A 13999-nucleotide genomic window follows, 5' to 3' on the forward strand; every position below is an offset into this window, starting at 1 on the left:
TATCATTGGGAAACCTAAACAATTCCCTTTAAGGGTATGTTCACACTGAGTAAAACAGGCAGAATCCTGCGCAGGAGCCCCTGACGCAGAATCCCACCTGCCTTAGGGCCCTATTCCACGGGACGATTATCTTTTGCTTAATCATTAACGATAAACGATCCAAACGGCCGCTATTGCGAAAGACCTGAAATCGTTCGCCCATTTACATGGAACGATAATCGTTACTTACAATCGTTCTTGCGGTCGTCTTGTGGTCGCTATTGCGTTGTCACTACTGCGAACGACCGAACGACATCTTATTCAATGTGAGCGATTTGCGAACGAGCAACGATAAAAATAGGTCCAGGCCTTATTAAACGATCAACGATTTCTCGTTCGGTCGTTAGTCGTTAACTGCTATTCAAACGAACGATTATCGTTTAGATTCGTACAGTTTAACGATAATCTGAACGATATTCGTCCTGTGGAATAGGGCCCTTAGTGTGTCAATGGAAAGCCTCACGCACCTCTGCTCTCCGCCACTCTCTGCTCTAAGAATCGTCATGTCCGTTCTGGTGCAAAGCGGAGGCAAATGCAGCGTGTTTCACTCAGTGTGAACATACCCTAAGGCTTATTTTGAGGAAGAAGATCTAAAAATGTGCTCAATCCGATTTAAAAAAAAAGACCAAAACCCATATAGTCGCCTTCCTCCCTCCCCGCTGCGGGCATTCCCCTGCAGCCTCTCTTGCTGCACATGGCTTCCTGTGTTTGGGGTTGGCACGTGCGGCTGTGTTGGCATACCCCTGCTGCTGCTGATTGACCGAGCTGGCAATACCATGCGCCCATCCCAAACAAGAGTGGCTGCCAGAAAACTGCAGGCATGGACTAGAGGGGGGAACAGATTAGTGGTGGGGGTAGGTCAGTATATGTTATTTTTCATGTTTTCTACCAGGTACATTTTTAGATCAAATTTACAACTCAGAATACTAAATTTAAAGGAATTGTTTGGATTTTCCCATGATAGACTGATAACAGCGTCTCCTGTGCAATAGGGACATATCAGCAGGTTGGATTCCTCTAAGCTGCTGATAGTTCCCCTTTAACTAATATCTCCTCCATTTTAAATGTGGCTCCTGACCATCACACAAAGTTGAGTGTAGCTCACGTCCCTCCTGGCTCCTCGATAAGGTCCAAAATGATGACCCCCCCCCTTTCCATTTTTTTTCTTAAAAAGTATTAGAACATGAGATTTCTCAACCACACAACCCCTTTAAATATTACCTGATATTACAATAAGTAAAGCAAAAGTTTATATAGGAAAATGCTTTCCGTCACTAGTCCGTCACAGTGTCACAGTTCACACTGTGTTTTTGCAGTCTCCTTAATGTATACGTTTTATAAAAAAGGGGGTTAAAAAAAATGGATGCGATGGTGTACAATCCGTTTGGATCCATTTTTCCATTGACTTTGTGTATGCTAAAAAAAAACAAAAAAAAAAAACAGATGCATTTTGATCCGTTTTTAATCTGTTTTTTCATTGACTTGCATAAAAAAAGATCAAAAAACAAATCAAGATGCATGTTTCTTTGTTTTTTATGCTAACACAAAAACGTAGTGGGCCACAATGCCGATGCACACAATTTATTTTTTTTAAAAATGGACAGCAAAAAACCTCACCTAATCCTGTAAAATAATAAATCATGAATGTAAGAGAATAAATAGGCGGATACACTGTGCTTGTTTATAAATATTTAATACCCATAATATTTGCAAGACAAACAAATGACCCCCCCCCCCGCTCTACATTCTCCAATATACATAGATACCCGGAGTCCTATCACACCCCAGGGGAGGAACCAACGTCTCCTCCCACAGTGCACAATGGAAAAGCTCAGCTTTTGTGATCTCTACAGACTGACACAAATCACACAAGACGTAAGACCTCAAGGATGTGAACCAATGTGGCATCTTGGTCTATTGGTTTATTATTATTATTATTATTATTATTATTATTATTATTATTATTATGTATCAAATGCTTCTTTTCTGGACACATATTATGTTGTGTAATCATCAGTGATTCATGTAAACTCCATATATATAGATATCTAGAGTTCTATGTGATGTCCGAACCCGACCGCCGCCGCTCTGGGATATCGTTATACATAATAAAGGGATGAGGCGGTGCGGACAGGACATTACAGTATATGAAGGCCTCTATGGACTACACAGCTATGTAATATATTGTACATGATCTAGAATCAGGATTGGACAAGCAGCCGTTGCGTCCGAGACTTAGGACGTGCATTGAATGGTTCCAGAGATATTGTATGTCTATAACAAGGCTTATTTATACATGAAATCATACACAGATACAACGTCCTCGTCTGGGTTTGTGCGGAATTCCATGAGGTTCTCCAGAGGAGGCTGCGCCTTGGCGTAGATTAGGACGAAACGCCTTCCTGGGGATCGAGAGGAAGCTCGTAGGTGTAAGTGTCATCTCCCTGCTGGTTGTAGGACGGGACCAGTGGGGCTTCAATGATAAGGAGACCTTCCGGAGAGAGAGAGGCGAACACCGTCAGGGGATCCACTCCTGGGGGCAATCTACAAAGAAGCAGGATAGACAGCGCTGTTAGTGATCCGATAGCGAACACGTCGTACAATACGGCCCCCAATGCTGGAAACAGCGAGGCTGAGCCGGGGGACTACAGAACCAGAGAGAAATATCAAATATGCCGCTATATCTGCACTGCATTCCTCTAGCATGGCCTGCTCATGTGTGTAATATATATATATATATATATATATATATATATATATATATATATATATATATATACAGTGGTGCCTTGGAGTAGGAGCATAATTGGTTCCGGGACGGCGCTTGTAATCCAAATCCACTCTTAAACCAAAGCAAATGTTCCCATAAGAAATCATAGAAATGCAGACAATTGGTTCCACACCCCAAATATACTGATTATTATTCTGAATAACATGTAAAACAGATGAAACAAACATTCAGAAACAGCAGAATCTGTGATATTATAAGTTACTGTATAGTAATGGAGAGGATGGGAAACACAAGGGCGGACAGAGACTGCAGGGGGCAGGAAGGAATGAGCAGGACAGATGTGGGCACATACATGCAGGAGAGAGGGGTTACAGCTATGGTGAGACCTCCACAGTCCTGTCCTCTGATGTAAGCCCCAGCCTGAAGTGGATCTGCTATGATTTGGAAGGTGAGGGAGACTTCCTGGGTCAGAGTACAGGGCTGTAGACCCCGCTATGCAGACCATGCCCCTCCCCCACTCCCACCCAGTACAGGGAGCTCTTACACCAAAGCAATGCTCTTACACCAAGTGACTGTTTCGAGAAACTGTGAGCTCTTATACCAAGTTACTCTTAAACCAAAGTACCACTGTATCTGTATATATATATATATATATATAGTCAGATTCACAATATTGATCAATGACTGTAATATGTAGTATATGTATAATAAGCTAGTAAAATGTATGTTATAAAAAAAAATAATAACCAAAAAGAAATGTATTGTTATGCTCTATCTTTAGGATTTTTGAAAGTTGCTAAATACTAATGATATTTTGGATCTTTGTTATTTGCTTTCTCAAAGGAGTAATTTGGTAAAAAAAAAATATATATATATTTTTCTTTCAAATCAACTGGTTTCCGAAATATAGAGATTTGTCATTTACTTCCATTTAAAAATCTCCAGTCTTTCAGTACTTATCAGCTGCTGTATGTCCTGCAGGAAGTGGTTTATTCTCTCCAGTCTGACACAGTGCTCTCTGCTGCCACCTCTGTCCATGTCAGGAACTGTCCAGAGCAGCAGCAAATCCCCATAGGAAACCTCTCCTACTCTTGACAGTTCCTGACATGGACAGAGGTGGCAGCAGTGAGCACTTTGTCATACTGGAAAGAATACACCACTTCCTGCAGGGCATACAGCAGCTGATATGTATGAGTAAATTACAAATCTACATAACTTTCAGTTGATTTAAAAGAAAATGTTGCCAGAGTGCCCCTTTAATATTCTGTGTTTCCTAGGCTCGGTTTACTTAAAGTAATATAAAAGTTGAATAAAAAGTGAAAATAAAACATGTTAAATACAATATTTTAACCTAAAAATTATGGCCGTATTTTTCTTTTTTTTTACAGTGTGTGACCCCAGCCATAAGGTTTATATCAATGGCGGATATGTCCTCTCCAGCTGAACGTTTCTCCCATACTGAGTACACTAAACACTGACTATATAAATATAGGGCTATGGGCTTTCTCACTGTATTAATACGGCTCATATAGACGTGTATACGGTTCTATCTCCATGGCTGATTATACGTATTATCGCTCGCATCTACCGTACAATTTCCGGCTAAACATATGAATCCCCATCCGATCTCCATTGTAGCAGTAAAACCCGTCATCTACCATTATCCTTTGTCTGGTAAACGCCGGATTCCTACAGGAGTAATTGATGGACGGCTCTTATGGCAGATGCTTAGCATAGACTGATGGGGTAGATGCAGAGCGTTGCGGCAGAAGTATACACATAGGCAGGGAAACGCGGCATACGTATTACAGGGTACAGTCCACCATATAGGAATACTCCATATAGCCATCCACATACTGTAATATATCTTCTATTCTTGATACATCTCTGCAACATCTGAGCATTCTGTAGGGAACCCTGAGCTGTATGCTTGTGGATCTGAGGGGTAGTAGATGATGACCCCTGTGTCCTGTAGCTACCCTCCCCCCTCCAGCTGTGTACATTTTGTTTTTTTACTCATTTTTAACATCACTAGTCACACATGATGACAGACTGATAAAGCTATGATAGTCATTGGCCTAATATCCTCTGCAGTAAAATAATATGTTACTCTAACACTGCAGTGTAACTAGAAATGGCTGGGCCCCATAGCAGTTGCATGGTCTGCCTCCATGGTAGCTATAACCTACAATAACACAACCAATATCTATATCACGTTGTGTTATTATGAACAGCTATAATCCAACTGCAGTAAGATAAATGTTACTCTAACACTGCGGCGTAACTAGAAATAGCTGGGCCCCATAGCAGTTGCATGGTCTGCCTCCATGGTAGCTACAGCCCCATATGAGCCCTTATCTGCTGTAACACCAATTGTACTTTGCAATGACAGACTTAATTTTTCCATAAAATATGCTGCGAAACCGGGAAAAAATTATTTGCACAGTGAAATTGAAAAAAAAAAAATGTATTATAGGGAGTATTTACGCCGCTCACCCTATGGTAAAACTGACATGTTATGTATGTTCCCCAAATCGGTAGCATTACAATGATAGGCAGCTTTATAGAGGTTGTCCGGGCAGTTTTCTTACTATAATCTCTGGCTGAGGTTGGACACCACCGAGGCCTGAGCTGTCACATGCCCCAACCCCGAATCACCGCAGGGATCGCAGCTCGGTGATACCAGTTAGGGAACAAGGTAGGTGCTTGTTCTTTCTTTTAGTTACCCCCCTCCCTTTTCCATAAGCATATATAAGTATATATAAAAAGTTGCCTGGACAATCCCTTTAAGCAGCCTAGACCATGTCTTATATAAAACTTAAAACAAAAACTGCTAATATACAAAGGATTGACCAGACTGAATACAGGGGCAGATTGGATTAATATAATAATAACAGCAGTATTCTGTAACCTCCTCTCCTTTTCTCACTCGCTGATCTCCACTTGCTGATCCCTATTTTGGCACACAAGTAATGGCCACATGGCCGCTACTGCCCGCAGCTGGTACCCGCATCAGTCACTGATTGGCTGACCTGGCATTTCCTTGTGTTTCCCTGTGTTCTGCGTTTCTCTATATTTCAGCCAAGTCCCACAGCTCTTATGTTTATTCTGCTAGGAAATCCCTTTAACTTAATTTTAAATAACTTAAATTTCATTGTGATTTCTCATTAAATGACGTCTGTGAATCAGACACAGCAGACAATGACTTTTTCAACTTTAAGTTTATGTTCTCAACAATTATCTTTCCTTCCCGCATTATAGAAGTGACATCAATCTATAATTAAAACTTTATGGTCTTTGTCATAGAATTTTACAGCATATGTCTAAAGTTTACAAAGTATATTAATAAATACAGTATAGAATATACTTTCCTGCCTAGAAGAATGTGCAAGCTAAAATGTGTGATTTATCTAATATTTGCCTGTTTTTTTAATTTAACAAATGTTTCATAAATTTGTGAAAAGAATATTCTCAGCATATTCACTAAATATTGTGCAAACAAATTCACCTGGTACTGACCAGACGTAGGCCTGCCCCAGTACTGACCAGACATAGGCCTGCCCCAGTACTGACCAGACGTAGGCCCGGACTAGTACTGACCAGACATAGGCCTGCCCCAGTACTGACCAGACGTAGGCCCGGACTAGTACTGACCAGACATAGGCCTGCCCCAGTACTGAGCAGACATAGGCCTGCCCCAGTACTGACCAGAAATAGGCCCGTACCAGTACTGACCAGACATAGACCAGCCCCAGTACTGACCAGACATAGGCCCGCACAGGGTACTGACCAGACATAGGCCCGCAACAGTACTGACCAGACGTAGGCCCGCACCAGTACCGACTTGACGTAGGCCCGCACCAGTACTGACCACACATAGGCCTGCACCAGTACTGACCAGACGTAGGCCCGCACCAGTACTGACCAGACACAGGCCGCAACAGTACTGACCAGACGTAGGCCGCACCAGTACTGACCAGACGTAGGCTGCACCAGTACTGACCAGACGTAGGCCCGCACCAGTACTGACCAGACACAGGCGGCACCAGTACTGACCAGGCATAGGCCCACATCAGTACTGACCACACATAGGCCTGCCCCAGTACTGACCAGACATAGGCCTGGACCAGTAATGACCAGACGTAGGCCCGCACCAGTACTGACCAGACGTAGGCCTGCACCAGTACTGACCAGATGTAGGCCAGCACCGGTACTGACCAGACATAGGCCTGCACCAGTACTGACCAGACGTAGCCAGCACCAGTACTGACCAGACGTAGGCCCGCACCAGTACTGACCAGACGGAAGCCCGCACCAGATTAAAAAAAAGTTTCATCTAAAGAAATATTCACCCATCGAATACTGGTTTATAAATAGAACTTAGACCAAAAAATGGACGAAAAATAAAATTATTAACCTAAAAATAGACACAAAGTCCTTGATATATTCCCCCCATGTGTATTATAGATAGTACCCCGTTGTGTTATGTGCAGACATGGAGTCATTTTCTGTGAAATAAAAAAACCATATGAAGCAGAGCCCATGTTCTGTAACCGGAATCGCTCTCTTAATCACGGATGCTGTATTACTAAGATACTTAGCTAAGGTATCTATTATAGCTGCAGAAGCTCTGAGCACATGGATTTACTATGTTTATGAAGTCAAAAGGTCACAGCTCCTTACTAAACCTTTCTGGCCTTTAATACTAACTAGTCCATTGCATGGTCTACAAAGTGTTAGTTTTGGTCCCTTCCTCTCCTGTTGCCGCATGAAAAATCTTAAAAAATGTAAAAAGATGTCTTGGCTCTCAATCTTGACCCTAATTATGAAGCAACTCCAATTTTGTATGCCGATTTCCCCATCTCAGATGATTAAGAAGAATCCAAAAGCCTGAATTCAATGAACAAAGAAGTGAAGCCATCCCCATTTTAGACAGACCTCTGAGACCTCCAGGAAACTTGAGAATGAAGGCGACATGCGACCCTGTGCTGCTTGGCTGCATACCCTTCTATTACTCCTTGTACATTGAATATAAACATGTCTGATATACATATACATATATACACATATACTCATATATACATATACACACGCACACATATACATATACTCATATACACATACACACACAGATATATACACATATACATACATATACACATATACATATACAGTATATCCTAAGAGAAAAATAAATGGGTCAGACAAGACTCTGATCACAAGAGCTGGGAGAATAATGTGATGCGTATACTATGAATGTGTAATGTTTGCAGTAACTGTGCTGGTAGACGCCATGTCAGAGTAGCAGAGCTCAGCCAGTGCACTGCTCATCTGCATCCGCTTAAGGTCCTTTAGAGGAGGGAAACAATTATTGTAATAAACATGTCGAGAAGCCGTTCTGCCGCTGTGTGATCTCCGCTGCCGCTCTCTCCTGCTTTCCATCACATCCTCCCACAGAAAATATTCACCTTTCTAACAGAACATTCCAGAACATTACCGAAAGTTTTCAATACGCATCTTTTATTGTTCAAATCACCGTGTTCATGTTTTTTTGGTTCCCAAAAGGTGTCAGCTGCTCTATGGAACATATTAAAGAGGTACTCCGGCGAAAATCTTTTTTTTTTTCAAATCAAATAGTTTCTGAAAATTATATAGGTTTGTAATTTGCTTCTATTTAAAAATCTCCAGTCTTCCAGTACTTATCAGCTGCTTTATGTCCTGCAGGAAGTGGTGTATTCTGTCCAGTCTGACACTGTGCTCTCTGCTGCCACCTCTGTCCATGTCAGGAACTGTCCAGAGCAGCAGCAAATCCCCATAGAAAACCTCTCCTGCTCTGGACAGTTATTTCATCTGAGTATTTTTTCTTTAACAAACAGCAGAACAGCATACTGTATATATATTATAATTTACTGAAAAGAACTGAAGATGGCAGCTTTAATCTTTAAAGGGGTCTTCCGAGTCCAAGTAACATGCCGTAAGCACAGGATAAGGGATAAATGTCAGATTGCAGACGGTCAAAACCCTGGGACCCCCCTGTGATCTGCAGCATGGGACCCTTAGTGTTTGTTATGACTGAGGGGGCTGTGCCATAGAGACTCATAGAGCTGCCGGGTGTCGTATAAAGGAAACCTCTACAAGCTGTAACATATAATGAATGACACTAAAGAGAACCAGGTTTTCCTTGTGCGGCTAAACGTCTCCTCTGCTCCATTTCCCCATTGTACCGATGAATGTAGACGTCCTGAAGAAGGACTCCATCCCTTATCCTCCATGATGGTTTGTGTGACGTCACTGTGTATAAGAGATGTGATATATATCGGACCTCCCAATGCTGTCATATATAGACGTCACTGTGTATAAGAGATGTCATATATATCGGACCTCCTAATGCTGTCATATATAGACGTCACTGTGTATAACAGATGTGATCTATATAACAGAGGCCTCCTATGGAGCCGGCAGGAAGTTCTGGGAACCTCCATCACTTTTATCTCCCGCTTTTATGGCGCCGCTCCTGCACGATGCCCTATTTGCTGTTGTAACTAGAAATTGGAACAGATGGATTGAAATTATTCAATGTTAACTTTTTCAGCGCCAATGAAATGCTTTAAAGGGAAACTACTGCAATACATGAGGCTTATACAAGGTTTAGCCTGGTGTAAAAAACTGCAGCGATTCAGCACTAAGAGAGAGTTGTCTTTAAAAAGAAGACTTTAAAGGGGAACTCCGTCAAAAAAAGCTTTTTCTTTCAAATCATCTGTTTGCCGAAAGTTATATCGTTTTGTAATTTACTTCTATTTAAAAATCTCCAGTCTTCCAGTACTTATCAGCTGCTGTATGTCCTGCAGGAAGTTTTGTATACTCTCTAGTCTGACACAGTGCTCTCTGCTGCCACCTCTGTCTATGTCAGGAACTGTTTTCTATGGGGATTTGCTGCTGCTCTGGACAGTTCCTGACATGGACAGAGGTGGCAGCAGAGAGCACTGTGTCAGACTGGAGAGTATATAACAATTCCTGCAGGACATACAACAGCTGATAAGTACTGGAAGACCGGAGAGTTTTAAATAGAATTAGAAATTCATAAATCTATATAACTTTTTGAAACTAGTTAATTTAAAAGAAAAAGATTTTCGTCAGAGTACCCCTTTAATCTCCTTTTCCAAATATCATCAATTTACATGTAAACTGTGTATACTTAGGGGGGCATGTATTATGCGGTGAAATGTGGTTTTTTGGCGGAAAGTGCAGATTTGCGAATGATTTTAAGCGCAAATGGGCGATTTGCGAATAAAATATTAGCAAATCGGCACTTTCCGACGGGTACGCCGGGGGTGTGTGGAGGGGGCGGAACGGTGGGTGCGGACTCATAGTCTGCGCGATTCATTATTTTTGTATCTTAAAGATATGCCGAAAACTTACTCCAGTCCTCAGCTGGCGTAGGTTTTCGGCTGTGCGCACCGGAGCGCACAGTATTTATGTAGAGGCAGTCCAACTCTACATAAATCCCCGTAGCGCCGGAGATGCGGGGACATTTTTAAGTGCGGCGCAAAAAATTTCGGACTTAATAAATGTCCCCCTTACTTTATATACTTCCAATATTAGGCTATGTTCACACGCTGTAATAGAACGGCCGTTGTATTACAGCGCAGGGAACGGACGGCATGTAGCATGTTCCTATGGCCGACACTGTCATATTGGCCACAGGAACGTCATCTTTTTACTATTTGGGTGGGATCACACTCCGGGATCCGGGCGGATAACCCGCCGCGCCATAGACTCCATTCTATGGTCGGGCGAATTCCACCATCTGCCCAAAAAATTTAGGTTAAAAAGAAAAGTGTTGTTTTATTCAGAACTTACACTTACTATTATTACTACTATCATTCTTACTATGACTATTATAATAGAGATGAGCGACCCTCATGCACACTGGGGCTCGAGCGTGCGGCATTTGGTCACCGGCGGCTGAAAAAGCGAGATGCCGCCTTAGGGAGTCCTGGTCTATGACTGTATTCAGGTTTCCAGGCAGCCTTAGGGCGGCATCCGACTTCTTCAGCCTCCGGTAATCAAACGCCGCCCGCTCGGAGTTCGCTCATCTATAATAATAATTTCCTATGTAGCTAAATTGTGAACTTTTTGTTAAAGGTAAAATACATTATCATCCATAGCTGCACCCGACCCGTACATCACACCTGTATATCCTGCTGCTCATAGAAGAGTTATACAGTACATAAAGGATGTGATTATTCAGGGTGGATATGCTGGCTGCTATATATATATATTAGATGATACAGGGCAGTAATAGTCAGGAACAGCTGTGATTACATGGCAGCCCTAACTTAATGGAGTAACGTTACCAATAGTGTCTGACGGACAGATCCATAGTGACCGCAGCATCGAGGACATGGAGGTTATTATGACTAAGGGGGATACAGAGGGGGGGGGATTGTGTGATATGATTATGGGGGATACAGGGGGATTGTGTGATATGACTATGGGGGATACAGGGGGATTGTGCGATATGAATATGGGGGATACAGGGGGATTGTGTGATATGACTATGGGGGATACAGGGGGATTGTATGATATGACTATGGGGGATACAGGGGGATTGTATGATATGACTATGGGGGATACAGGGGGATTGTATGATATGACTATGGGGGATACAGGGGGATTGTGTGATATGACTATGGGGGATACAGGGGGATTGTGTGATATGAATATGGGGATACAGGGGGATTGTGCGATATGACTATGGGGGATACAGGGGGATTGTGCGATATGACTATGGGGGATACAGAGGGGGGGGATTGTGTGATATGACTATGGGGGATACAGGGGGATTGTGCGATATGACTATGGGGGATACAGAGGGGGAGGGATTGTGTGATATGACTATGGGGGATACAGGGGGATTGTGCGATATGACTATGGGGGATACAGAGGGGGGGGGATTGTGCGATATGACTATGGGGGATACAGGGGGATTGTGTGATATGACTATGGGGGATACAGGGGGATTGTGCGATATGACTATGGGGGATACAGGGGGATTGTGCGATATGAATATGCGGCCTCGGCTATAATACACTGTTATTTATTCCATACATTCCTTGTGTCATGTTTATAAACATATCCTGTACATAATAATACTTCACTACAGACACATACAGGTTCACCAGTATTTCTGCTGTGGGCAACAGCTTTGGTTTAAGACAAATTGATAAATGCAGATAGAAATGTCCCCCCCCCCCAACACACACAAACACACTCAAAAAAAAGGAGCCACAAAAAAACATGTTGTTTTTCTGTAAAACACGGAAGCTGGTATACTGTAGGTTTCCGCTATGACATCTCTGGTGTAAGGGCCAGTTCGCACTGGGCAAAATGGGTGTAATATCAGTGTCTCTATGGGAGGGCTCCCTCATGATTAGGGATTGGGATTTTGTATACTGGATAACAGAGAATAGAGAATGTTTGTAGAATATTAGATCTCTATCTATCCTGCTCATTAGGTGAGATAATAGTGTAACTCGGGCTGTGACATATAATCTCGCCCCACCCTTCATGACTAATCCTTCCACTGACGGACATGGCCGTCATTTGCTGCCGGCTGGGACCTCGCTGCCTCCTTAACCTGTAATTTGCAGATCTTCCTAATCCTTCTCTGTTACTAATCACAGCCCGAGCTCCTTTACTGCAATCAGCATAAATCACATGAGACGCGCAGATCACCCAGAGACGAGTAAAAATAACCCTCCGGAGAGTCCTCTCATTGGGCGCCAGGACGGATAACGCTACCAATCTGTAATTACCAGCTTTTAGGTTTAAAAGTACAAAATTTTACAGTAAAAAGTGACTAAAAGAGTAAAAACAAAGCTAAAACAGCCCCAGTCTGGCGGCTGTCACCGGACCTACTGCCCTGCGGCCGTCACCGATCCTGCTGCCTGGCGACCGCCACCAAACCTGCTGTCTGGCGGCCGTCACCGATCCTGCTGCCTGGCGGCCCTCACCTAATCTGCTGCCTGGCGTCCGTCACTGAACCTACTGCCCTGTTGGCATCACCGATCCTGCTGCCTGGCGACCGCCACCAAACCTGCTGTCTGGCGGCCGTCACCGATCCTGATCCGACCTAGTCCTGCTTTAAAAGTTAGGGACATATATAATGCACTTGGTCTCGGTTACCGACCATCACTCTGCTCTAAAACCAGTGGTCAGGTTGGTATATATATAATACATATAAGTATCAGACTTGAACTAAGCCAAGACCACAACAAAGCTGCTTAGACACAACTCTATGAATGTCCTTGAGTAGCCAGAACCCCAACTTGAACCCAATTGAACATCTCTGGAGACCTGAAAGTGCATGTCCACCAACGTCCCCATCCAACCTGACACAGTTTAAGAGCATTTACAAAGATGGATGGCAGAAAATCCCAAAATCCAGATGTGCAAACAATGTGGCATCAAGAAGACTGGAGGCTGGAATCGCTAGTGAAGGTGCTTAATATAGGGAATCTGTCACTAGGTTTATTCTGCCATAAATGAGGGCAGCATAAAGCAGTGATATAAATACTGAACAGATGGGTGTATTACTTACATCATTCTGTTCAGCCGTTCTCCTAATATGTAGGAGAATAGAATTCTTACCACACCCCTTCCCCGCCCTCCAGCTGCTGATTGACAGGTGACTGCCTATACACAGCATGGATAGATAACTGCCAATCAGCAGCTGGTGGCGGAGTTTTTTGCTTCACATGAATATCCAGGACTACTGAGCACATGCACATAATGGAGAGGACTACTTATTGTCCATCTTATTCAGGAGGAGATTTCTGGATCAGCTGCACAGAACAATATAAGTGATACATGATCCTGCTCAGCTTCTCTGTAACTAGTTTATAGACTCTTTAAATTGGGCAGGACAAATCTGCTGACAGAGTCTTTTTAAACTGTTAACAATGACATACAAGGCTGTGCACACCCTTTCACCTCCATCCATCCCTGACCTGCTCTCCTGATACCGACCTTCAGGCAATCTCTGATCCTTATGAGACCTCTGTCTATACTTTCAACCCATCTGCTCTTCATACAATTGTTTCCAAGATTCTCCTGAGCTTCCCCATTTTTGTTCACCAAAATTTTTTTTTTTTAAATCAACTGGTGCCAGAAAGTGCCAGAGATTTCTAATTTACTTCTATTAAAAAATCTCAAATCTTCCAGTAA

General features: G+C 42.9%; 1 protein-coding gene across 1 annotated transcript in view; it reads right to left on the reverse strand.

The window, feature by feature from the left end:
• Positions 1 to 1772: 1772 nt before the first annotated feature.
• The window catches only part of HSPB8 (heat shock protein family B (small) member 8), a 32702-nt gene continuing 20475 nt past the window's right edge, over positions 1773 to 13999 (reverse strand). The window contains exon 3 of the mRNA XM_069963965.1: positions 1773 to 2583. Coding sequence (XP_069820066.1) covers positions 2424 to 2583 — 160 coding nt within the window. The 3' untranslated portion in view covers positions 1773 to 2423. The remainder of the gene's footprint in view (positions 2584 to 13999) is intronic.

This window comes from Dendropsophus ebraccatus, chromosome 3, assembly GCF_027789765.1.
Source record: "Dendropsophus ebraccatus isolate aDenEbr1 chromosome 3, aDenEbr1.pat, whole genome shotgun sequence".
Taxonomy (NCBI): domain Eukaryota; kingdom Metazoa; phylum Chordata; class Amphibia; order Anura; family Hylidae; genus Dendropsophus; species Dendropsophus ebraccatus.